This window comes from Rhinoraja longicauda, chromosome 28 (genome assembly GCF_053455715.1).
Source record: "Rhinoraja longicauda isolate Sanriku21f chromosome 28, sRhiLon1.1, whole genome shotgun sequence".
Lineage (NCBI taxonomy): Eukaryota > Metazoa > Chordata > Chondrichthyes > Rajiformes > Arhynchobatidae > Rhinoraja > Rhinoraja longicauda.
Genome location: NC_135980.1, coordinates 27,312,203 through 27,324,361, shown reverse-complemented (window position 1 = coordinate 27,324,361; position 12,159 = coordinate 27,312,203). Strand labels below are relative to the sequence as shown.

The 12,159-nt window shown below is 40.8% G+C and overlaps 1 protein-coding gene across 2 annotated transcripts in view; it reads right to left on the bottom strand.

The window, feature by feature from the left end:
• tmem259 (transmembrane protein 259) overlaps nucleotides 1–12,159 on the bottom strand; it is a 52,311-nt gene that overhangs the window by 28,149 nt on the left and 12,003 nt on the right. For both annotated transcript variants that reach the window (XM_078423507.1, XM_078423508.1), the window contains exons 2-4: nucleotides 9,864–10,115; nucleotides 6,489–6,666; nucleotides 711–821 (exon numbers count right to left, since the gene is read on the bottom strand). In XM_078423507.1, the coding sequence (XP_078279633.1) occupies nucleotides 711–821; nucleotides 6,489–6,666; nucleotides 9,864–10,115 (541 nt within the window). The remainder of the gene's footprint in view (nucleotides 1–710; nucleotides 822–6,488; nucleotides 6,667–9,863; nucleotides 10,116–12,159) is intronic.

Below are 12,159 nucleotides of genomic sequence, written 5' to 3'. Positions count from 1 at the left end.
CTTATAACCAAGTCACAAAGGGTGAAGTAGCAGCGGGCAAAAAATAACATTCTAAAGTGCAAGAAACACAATGGGACAGGAATCTGAAGTAATAAAATGGACCACTAGGTACATAATTGGCATTAATCCTGCACTAAAATGAAACCAGGGAGAAACAGAGGTACCAATAGAGTTGTTAGAAAATGATCAGCGAATTAGCAACAAATCTAAACTAGCTGGAGTATGACGAGAGCATTTTGAAGGAGAACGGATATTGTTGCTATTTTAAATATGACACATTGAAGTCTCAAAGATGAATGCAATACTTAAAAGTGTAATGTGAACGAACAAAAAATTCTCCAACCCAAAATGGAAACCAAAGGTCCTGAAATAGCACATTTTTGAAAGCACAGGAACCAACAGGCGGCATTTACAACATTGTTGGAATATCACAGCCATGAAATAGACATCTGAGCCAGAGAATCATGGAAGACTATTTAAAAATACAGAAACTATGTGGTTTGCAATCAATTTCCCCTGCCATTAATTTCTAAGTTGAATTATCAACTGTTTGTTCCCTCATACTACACCCAACAGAACGACCTCTATATAGTAACAAATAGATTATTTCCAGAAATTTGGACACACAGCAGAATTGAAACATCCTGAACAGCCATCATCCTCATAACTGTAGGAAGCGTTATTTCACACATATAGTTGCTGTGTCTTACCTAATGTAACGACCATAACTGGGATGTTGAGGCGCTGCCTGGTGCTTTGAGAGAGACGCAGGAATCCATACTCCAATGAGTATTCAACAATGTACTCCTCTTGTGGCCAAACTGCAATAGTGCAACAAAAAAAAGTCAGAACATTAGCCAGTTCTGTGAAATGTCAGGTCATATTATTTATTACAGGCTATATAAGCAACAGAGAAAAAATTAGAGCAATGCGAAAAGCCTCAATTGGGTACTGCAGTAAATATTTCAAATTGCACAAGTAAAATTATAAGTCAATTTTGAAGTATCCAAGAATAGCTAATCATTCTTGCCATAATCAAAGATAGTGTTTCCTCTACATGATTGCAGGGCTGAACTCAGTCTTTTTCCTTCAAATGTAATCGCCAAATTTACCTAAAATTTAAATTCAAATTCCGAAAGATTCTGCAATCTTTGTGAATGGATTAAAGGTTTCAATAAAAGGCCTTTTATTGTCACATGTACCAATTAAGGTACAGTGATGTGAATTACCATACAGCCATACGAAAAAAAAAGCAACAAGACACACAACTACATAAAATTTAACATAAACATCCACCACAGCGGATTCCCCACGTTCCTCACTGTGATGGAAGGCAAAAAAGTCCAATCCGCTTCCTCTTTATTTATAATAGTGCAGAAACAGACAATGTAGCTCCTCGAGAGCTTCCTCAAACCATACTCAATCTTACTCCATTCACCTTTACTCCACAACAACTTATCTAGGCTTCCTTTCAAACTATCTAATTCTATTGGTAACACTAATTAGAAGCAGGTTCACCTATTCTAATATATCATTTGTAGGATGATGCAATGTTCTGATAAGTAAATATAGATAAATTATTTTTATGGGCCCTAAGTAACCAAAAGGCACATTTTTAAGGTAAATGGAGAAATGTCAGAGATGGGGAGACATATTTATACAAAGATTAATGATGTGCAGGATGGATGATGGAAGTTATCCCTTTGAGCAGGGAATTAAGCACGTGTCAGAGGTTATGGGTAGAAGGCAGGAGAATGGGGTTGGGGGGAGAGATAGAGCAGCCATAATTGAATGGTGGAATAGACTTGGGGGGCCAAACGGCCTAATTCTGCTCCTATCACTTATGATGTCTGGAGGGGAAGCTTTTTCAAGAACATTACGAAATGCACAGGAGAGTGGGCCTAATTAGATAATTATTTGAATGACTAGTTTTTGGTAAAGCCAAATATTACATACCATGATAAAAACACCCAAACTGTAAAACTTGGAGGGTACCTTTGTTTTTTCCCCACAATCAATTTTCTAACGATTAAATCACTAGATTATACAAAATAGATTTCATTATATTCCATTAATACTGCATCATTGTTAACTAGGAAATGGTTCATTATTGCTGGCATTAAAGTCACACAGTAAGGCTGCCAAGGCACATAGTTTACTTTTTCAGAGGGGACTTTCAATGCTTAGTATTCTGAAGTTACAGTCCTTTTCACAACAAACACTGCCAAATTCATCATAGATCAAAATACTATTGGTGCACAATGTCTTCCTCATTTAGTCTCAACCTCCCCCCCCACTCTGTCCCCACAACATATAACTGATACCAGCTGACTGAGACTCTTACATAACACAACATAACATAACAACACTTTATTGTCACTCGGCTTTTTACACCGAACGAAATTTCAGCAGTCACACAAAACACAGCAAAAAAGAAAAGAACACAGGACACCCGACCCCAACACAAACATCCATCACAGTGACTCCAAACACCCCCTCACTGTGATGGAGGCAACAAAACTTCCCCTCTCTTCCCCCCGTACCCACGGACAGGCAGCTCGACCCCTACCGAGGCAAACGACACGCACAGCCCCCGCAAGGGGATGGAAGGCCCCGCGGCCGAGCCGCCCTGGGCACCGAAACGTCCCGCGGCCGAGCCGCACCGGGCGATGTTAAGTCCAGCGGCCGAGCCGCACCGGGCACTGAAACGTCCCGCGGCCGAGCCGCACCGGGCACCGAAATGTCCCGCGGCCGAGCCGCATCGGGCGATGTTAAGTCCAGCGGCCGGGCCGCACCGGGCACTGAAACGTCCCGCGGCCGAGCCGCGCTGGCGATGTTAAGTCCAGCGGCCAAGCCGCGCCGGGCACCGAAACGTCCCGCGGCCGAGCCGCGCTGGCGATGTTAAGTCCAGCGGCCGAGCCGCACCGGGCATTGAAACGTCCCGCAACCGAGCCGCGCCGGCGATGGAAGGCCCGCGGGCGAGCTGCGCCCCAGGGAAGAGACCTAATAAAAGAAAGGTTTCCCCCGCCCCGCCCCACCCCACCCCACCCCCACACCCCACCCCCACACCCCACCCCCACACCCCACCCCCACACCCCACCCCCCCACCACACATACACAGCCAAAAACAGAAACAAAAACCATCCCAACACCGACACAAACAAAAAAAAAAGAAAAAAAGACAAACAGACTGCCAGAGAGCCGCAGCCGTTAGGCGCAGCCAACTCCTCCCATTCTGCTACTCTGAGTACCGCTAATGCTAGTGTGGTTTCAAATTCACATATACGTCACTTGAATAAAACTTAGTGAAAAGCATACTATAAAATTTTCAGATTCTTTGCCACAATCACATTCGGGTCATTTTTTAATTAAAAGACCATTTAGAGTTTTAACTAACTCATTCACTCAATTTGAGTGGATAATTTCTTTAAGTCACTAACTTCTTTGCAAAAATATTCCATGTTTAAACAGAAAGTAGAAATATCTATGAGCTCAAATGACAATTAATCGTGGAACCTTGCTCATTGCTTGATAAATCGTTCTTGTTAATGAACTAGCTTGTTCAGCTTGAAATTGGTGAATATCTTTCGAATTGATAACGTTTAAGTACCTCTGTCCATTAAGTACCGAATGATTTGCTTAAAACTCTGGTTCCATTATATCTTGCATGCACGTTAAAAATAATTATAATGCATAGATCTACTACCACTATTTCCAAGAACTCCCTTTGCTGAAATAGCCTTTTCAATTAAATCATCTGGCTGATTGGCTCCATTTCAGAGAAACTCCTGGCTGATTCCATTCTGTACCTACCAAATCAGGCTTTCAGATCAGCTAAACTATTCTATTTATATTTTTTTCCCTGAGAATATCCATGGTCTATTTTTGATGACGGGTTATACTTCAGGAAAAAGTCATTTTCAGAACAGATGCTCTGAAAACTTGAAATAATTATTCTTTTAAATGTTTTTAATCTATTTTTCCATGTCTGGGCATGGCTGACAAAGTCAGCATTTATTCCTCATCCCTATTTATTCCAGGAGGTGGTGTTGGAGGGACACCTTGAACTGCACGAGTACCTCAGGAGGTTGAGCATTCTGTGCAAAGGCACTTTGTCAATGCTGCTGGGATGAGAATTCCACAATCTGGACCTACTGATGACCGAAGGCAGGCAGTGCCTTTCATGCATGGTGTGCTACTTGGAAGGGAATATGCAGTTGATGATTTTCCCATGTACCTTGGTGGTGGTGGAGGTTGTGTTTGGAAAGTGCTGTTCAAGAAAATAAGTTCAGTCCCATTTGTAGAGCACACTCCAACCAAAGAATAAATATTTAGATGATGGATGCATGATGTAAATTGTTGAAATACTTGGGATCATCTCAGGGTGCTTGGTAGGTGTTAATGCTACACTTAGATGGGTCTGAAGAAGGGTCTAGACCCAAAACGTCACCCATTCCTTCTCTCCAGATGCTGACTGACCCGCTGAGTTACTCCGGCATTTTGTGTCTACCTTCGATTTAAAACAGCATCTGCAGTTTTCTTTCCTACACTTAGATGGAAAGTATTCAATCTCCAGTCTTATTCCTTGCAAATTATGGAAAGGCTTTAAGGCATCAGAAGGCAGGTTATTTGCCACAGGATACCTTGCCTCTGATCTGTTCTTGTAGTTCAGTTGAGTTTCTGGGCAATAGTACTGCCACTCTTCGCCCATCCCAGCCAGGAAGTTCGTTATAAGACTCTGGAACTGTAAGGACATTAAATGTCAAGTGCAGGAGATTACACTTGCTCTTGTTGCAGATGGTAATTGGTTAGCTGCATAATTATGTGCCACTTATCAGCCCACACTCGATTGCTGCTTTGGTCTTGCTGGTTTATTTGCTGTGGAACTGCATGCAGAATTGAACACGGTCCAGTCTAAGACAATCCTCTACTGTATCCATTAATTTTAATTGTAGACTTGCAGAAATTCTTAACTTCTAGAACATACAAATCCCACATAGGCACATAATAAATATTTGTATTTGATACAAAGATTAGCTATATCTGTTGGTGGCACAGCAGTAGAATTGCTGCCTTATAGCGCCGGAGACCTGGGTTCAATCCTGACTATGGGTGCTGTCTGCACGGAGTTTGTATGTTCTCCCTGTGACCTGCGTGTGTTTTCTCCGATATCTTCGGTATCCTCCCACACTCCAGACGTACAGGTCTGTAGGTTCATTGGCTTGGTGTATGTGTAAATTGTCCCCAGTGTGTATAGGATAGTATTAATGTGCAGGGATCGCTGGTCAGTGTGGACTCGGTGGTATGAAGAGCCTGTTTCTGCACTGTATCTCTAAACTAAAAAAACCAAAGCCACCAATTCATACATGAATGGATAGAGATTAGCAATGCTTTGAAGCTCAATTTAAATAATTATGATGCTATCCAGGGATTCATAAGATTTTCAATATTATTGCAGCCACCCAAGCTAGAAATGAAGCCTGCATTTAGAACAATATAATAGTCTCATAAAAATCTTGTCACAAATTTAATAGGGTACAGAATTTTCAGTCTGTGGGAAAACAATCAACAATATAATGATATATTTCCAGTTTGCAGATTTTGGTTGTGACTGCACCTAAGATTAAGATAGGCAGCACAGTGGCGCGGCGCGGTAGAGATGGTGCCTTACGGCACCAGAGACCCGGGTTTGATCCTGACTCCGGGTGCTGTCTGTACGTAGTTTATATGTTCTCCCTGTGACCGTGCAGGCTTTCTTTAAATTCTGTAAATTGCCCCTATTGTGTAGGATGTTAAACCGGGATAACATTGAACAAGTGTATGGGTGGTCATTGGTCGACACGGAGGTGTTGGGCCTATTTCCACGCCAATTCTAAACTAAAACAAAGTCTGAGAAGGGTCTCGACCCTAAACATCACCCATTCCTTCTCTCCAGAGATGCTGCCCGTCCCGGTGAGTTACTCCAGCATTTTGTGCCTACACTGGAATTCTCAGACAGCCGCTGCTGGTGATGGGAAGCTATCTTAAATGATTAAAGGCTTTATATACGAGTAGACATGAGCAACTATGCAATTTTTACTGCAGCATATATATATATATATATTTAAAATAAGACTCTTGATAATGAAGTATAATTTAAGTAAATGACTTTAAGTAGTCAACCAAAGGTTCTTTAGATGTCTTGTGTTAAAAACCAACACACCAAAGAATTGAAAGTTGCCAGAATGTGATAAAATCTTAATTGCGAGCTGCACACCAGCTGTTTTTTTAAAAAGGTTCCACAGAGCATTTCCATAACAAGACAAGTTAGATCACGTACCAAAAGAAAGAAATTCTCAGCTCAAATAACTGTCCATTATTAGGGTTTATATTACCAGAATGTGAGCAAGGTTAGCAACTCTCTGATGCAAGTGGATGAGGACAACAGAAGAATTCAAGTAATCTAGAAGCAGGATGGAAAGGAAACGTTTGAATCACTAAGACTTTACCTGCTCTGGTCAGCATCTCCAACTCTGAGACAGTTTCCTGCAGGGGCTGCATGCCTTTAGCCGGAGCCTCTGCAAATGAAAGTCCCTGGCTGTCATTCTGCACCACCTGTGTTACAACGTCTGGCTTATTTCCAAGTGAGGGCTTTAAGAACACTTTAGGCTCTATGTCCAGTTCAAACTGCGGAAGAGAACAGAGAAGGCAAAACCAAGTCAGCACAAATTTGCTACAAGGCAAAAGGGAAACACATGCAGAAATTGCATAATGGGTTGGTTAGAATCTGTAAAAGTTAATAATTTGGCAGGGTTAATAATAAAAGTTAATCATTTCCCACCGTAATACAAGGCTACTAGCTTTTACTGAAGACATTGTTAAAGATGTAAACCCAGAGTGCAAGATGGGCAGATGTGTCAAATGGAATTTAAAAGCCAAGGTAATAAATTTAGGAATAGCAATGTACTAGGCAAGGTTCATATCATAATCAATGATGTTTAAAGAAATCAGTATCTGTTGCGAGTCCATGGCCCTCATGAGTTTGAATCCCCTTTTACACACATTAGTTTAGTTTAGAGATACAGCGTGGAAACACCAAGTACGCTCCAACCAACAATTCTATTCTACACTCTAAGGCCAATTTACAGAAGCCAATGAACCTAAAAACTTGCATGGCTTTAGAATGTGGGTGGAAACCAGAACACCTGAGGAAAACCCAAGTCAAAGGGAGAATGTGCAAATTCCGGATCGAACCTTGATCTCTGGCACTGTAAGGCAGCAACTCTACCGCTGTACCACTATCCTGCCCCAAATGCAAGCAGTTACATCTCATTTAAGGCAGCTTTCTTCATCCTGGCCCTACGGAAACTCATGCTCCACATTACAGAAAAAAAACTCAACAGCTTCACAAATAAGTACGTCAACTGCAAGCAGTTGTCAACACTGTCCCTCAGATCGGCCGACTTGGGGCTATTCACTATCCCGCGGTCTAGGCTTAAACTCAGGGGTGACCGCGCTTTTGCGGTTGCAGCTCCTAGACTGTGGAACAGCATCCCTCTCCCCATCAGAACTGCCCCCTCCATCGACTCCTTTAAGTCCAGGCTCAAAACATATTTCTACTCCCTAGCGTTTGAGGTGCATTGAGGAGGCGCTGTGAACTGTTTGCGTGCTACTGTATGTTTTCATTTTTTTTCTATTGGAACCTAATCAAATGTACAGCACTTTGGTCAACGTGGGTTGTTTTTAAATGTGCTATACAAATAAAATTGACTTGACTTGACTGTCTCCAGGATTAAAGGAGAAAATATTAGCCCCTGGTGGAACAATATAAAACGAGGCCATTTGTAGAATAATATAAAGGATTATGAAAATGAGCAAGAGAACCAGACTGGTAGGATTACTCTACTTGGAATCAGTGCAGAACCGGGCCAAGTTGCTTCCTCCAGTTCTGTAACAATTGTATGATTCAATAAAATAGCATGCAAATAAAAGGAATCTCGATTCAGCTTGTGCGAATATGTCCCATTTTTGCCCTAACATTCCTTATTTATATGTATGTCTTAAATAAGCCTTGACATTATATATTCAGTTTCAAATAATGGCAACAAGCTGTTGATTCTGTATCAGAATAGGTAGCAAGTGTACCACAAAACTCCCAATATCCTGAGTACATTAAAGTCTACTCTTCACCAAAACTAAAACAAAATGAAGCCTCTTACGACATTTCAGTTTTAAAAAACTTAAAAATAATATGCAACTTTTGACCATCCTTATGACTTACTTTGAACAGCTTCTGAGCTGGACATACTCGTGCTCTTGCGCATATCAAATATTTAATAATAGATTAAGAATTTGCACCCGCTGGGTGCAAATCTCTGCTGCGGGCGGTCCTGCGGGCACGGCAACCCTCCCCAACTGACGATCCGTGGACCCGTTGCCGGCCGGGTAGTGTCCCCCGGGGCAATGGGCGGGCCAGGGGGGACAAGGAAGGGGAGAGGGAGCCACACACCTTGGCCCCGTGCTGCGAGTGCTGCGGGCAGAACGAGCCGTGGATCCGAAACGTCTCCTGCGGCTCCCGGCGAATGGTGGCGACGGCCATCTTGTTTGACCCTCTGTCACCGCGCTGCACCACAGGAGGAAGGTCAGGCTCGGGGCACGCCGGGACGGGCACCAGTCCTCCCGGCTGTGGGGGGGGGGGGGGGCGCATTTATTAAGTTAATTGTTTTTTAAACGAACATAACTTGATTTATTGAGACTGGGGGAATGGTGGGTAGGATGGGCCTAAAATTGTCAAGCTATCGTGTACCGTTTTGGCTGCATTTCCAGAACAAATATCAAATATATCCATATGCCCACAAACAAGATGAGTTTTAGTAATATATACTAGACCAAGTGCACCCGTTGGGCCCAAAACTCTCCTGCATTGGTGCAGCATTCCCTCCATCCCCCCTCCCTTCACCCTCCCCCCCTTTATCCTCCCTCCTCGCCCCCTCCCTAGGAGATAGATTTAAACTTTAAAATGTGAATAACTTTAAAAATTGTGAATAACTTTTAAAATATAACGCCGATTTCAATGAAACTTCTTCCATTAGCACCAAAGGGACAACAGTAAGGTGGGCCTAAAATTGTCGCGCTATTGTGTACCGTTTTGGCTGTAGTTCAGGAACAAACAAACAAGAGTTTTAGTATATAGATATAGATAATAGATTAAGAATGATATAACGAGGGGGTCCACATTATCTGGAATCTAACTGCAAAAAAAATCAAGTATCACTAACTTCAGGGGATTCCAAGTTTCGAGTGGAATTGCCTCGAGTGCAGCATTGACACAAAACAAATCCATGCAGTCATTTCTCACCTACCTTCAATGCAGACACACAATTCTAGGTGTGGCTCTCCAGTGTGACAACTGAGCTAGAAAATTACCAGTTCCAAAATATTTAAGTAAACAAATGACTAATGGATGCACAAATCAGATTTCATTTGAGGAAACGGGTGAGAAACAACGCTCAATGAAATATACATTCCAATTCAGCACACTATTATTTCACCCTTTTCTGGATATTCTCCCCCTAATTCCCACCAACCTCCTGTAATCAACGTCACTGCTGGAAAATCGAAAATAGAATTAACACAGTCTACCCTGCTAAATGACCAAGATATCTTTGTGGAAAGACATTTATTTTAAGGTGATATTCACTTTACTTTTTTATTCAGATTTTCCCCCATGTGCTCTACTTCATTCCTGACTAATTATGTATTTGTTACATGAATATTTCAAACAACATTTTGAGAATGACAAAACTTTAAGTGGGATTTTCATCCAAACCAAATCAACAAAAGATATTCTACATGGTTTGCAATGTTCTGAGCAGAGATCGCACCTGTATGGAACTGTTGTCAAACATTTCTACGCTTAGCTCTTCTTCCTCCTCTGTTGGCTCCTTCACCATTCCTGCAAAGTTATCCGGTTCGTAGAACTGAAGAAAAATGGGTGCACGGCTGGAATTCCGTTGGATTTCTACACGGAGAATACCATCCCGCGGCCATTTCTCACGGATGTGCTCTAAGCAGTTGATTGGAGATCGCGAAAAGGCAATGTGAATATAAACCAAAATAAAAAGCACAAAGAGAGCCTGGAATTGGAAAAAAAAACAAAAAAACTATTAATATTTTCTAAGAAAGCACATAGTGACAGAAGTCTTTGTTTACTTCAGGACATAGGAGAAAATATGAAAGAGTGCTAATTATATACATAATCAACCTAAAAATGCAATCACATGGCTGGAAATATCATTATCTTTTGTACTGCCCTTTATGTGGCGACAGAATCACCAACCTGGTTGACTCTTAAATGCCTCTGACAATGGCACTCGGTGAAGTGCCATTTTGTGAAAGCTCTCACAAAAGATGATGCCCAGATCCTGATATATGAATAAGAAAAAATGTATACCAGTGTATCTCCAATCTTTCCATTGGATTTCAGAACTAGAATTTCTGCTTAATACCATGGAATGTTAAGTAACAAAATGACTCATTAAAGTCATTAATAGCAATCCTTTTTAACTGAGGTAATCTAATCTCCTTACAATTAAAATTTAGGTCACTATGCCACATTAGCGAAAATCTTTGTATGTCAAATAAGCTTATTAATTCATTGTTACCGGTGTCATAGCAATATGTGATTAGACTTCCCGTAAGTGGGAAAGACTTAAATTTACAAACAGTACATCTGTAATTCAATTACAAAGCTTTTCTTGTGGATGAAGGATGCTTATCAAACATATTATACTATGCTAACTGGGGAAATGGAGAAAACATAGTAAATGCAACATATATTTGTTGCTGCTGTGCCAGATGCCATTCCACAATGCTACAACTCACGCTGATACACTTGAATCTTTGGGTTTATTTAGGGCTGTTTGGTCCGATAATACAATTTGGCTAAATTGGGCATTTTTGGTATTTTCTTAAAACAATTTTTTTTACCAAGAAATTGAATTTATTTATAAAGTGCAATTAAATTTGTAATACTGACACGTTTCCATTCTAAAGTTATACTACACAAAGTTATCTAACACAAACTAAAGTTATATAATTGCACATTATTAAAATTATAGAAAATTTAGAGTGGTAATTGATGACAAGCAGTTTTAATGAATCTAAGGATGCTGATGCTGTAAATCTGACAGAAGAAATGGTATGCATTGGCGGTGGGCACTTATGCATAATAATTCAAGTATGTGGACACAGCATTCTGCCCCATTTAAAATATTTCAAATATGTATTTAAATGTCATGTACCAAGTTTAAATCCGCCAACATCCATGAGAAAGCCACTGCCATTGAAACAGGTGGGCTTGCGAGCAGTTTTGCTGCACAACAAAAATGCATACTAGCTCATAGTAATTGGAAAACCTTATCAGTCTGACATATTTCTCAGACTTCTGCAAATGCCAAAGCCAACGGATTGCGAAAACTGACAACATTGTGCATATAAATTACAAGGCAGATGTTAAAATTCTAAATAAAGATTAAAATGTAAGCTTAAAAGTAAAATAATTCAAAATCTGGAGAATGGATAAGAAACCAGTCAGTAAATTTAAGAATCTATTTTGAGTGTGGTGGGGTGGATGGGAGTAGCAATTATTCTGACTGCAGAGTCTACACAGCTCAATAGGAGGGCCATTCACATGGATTCAGAAACTCGGTTGTAGCTGACACCAATCTACAAATAGAACAAGGTGAATTATAAATCGTCGAGTGAGAACAACAAAATATCCAATGAGAAAGCCAATTGCAGAAACTACCATAGATATACAAAAAGATACGGTTAGCAAAATGTAACTTGGGTCATTTACAGATGGAGATTGGTGAAATCATACTGGGGAATATTGAAATGATAGAGAACTTAAACAACTATTTTATGTCTGCCTTCATGAAAAGCATAGAAAGTGTGCAAGAAATAACGCACAACAATGCATCTTGAGTGAATGAGCTGAAAGAAATGAGCTAAAAAACAGACGGAGAAACATTGGTTAGGCCATATTTGGAGCAGTGTACACCAATCTCATCAGCACATTATAGGAAAAAAAGTAGACATTTTGGAGATGGTGCAGAAGATGTTCACTGTATATTGGCAGATTTAGAGAATATTAAATATTAGAAATTGGACAAATCT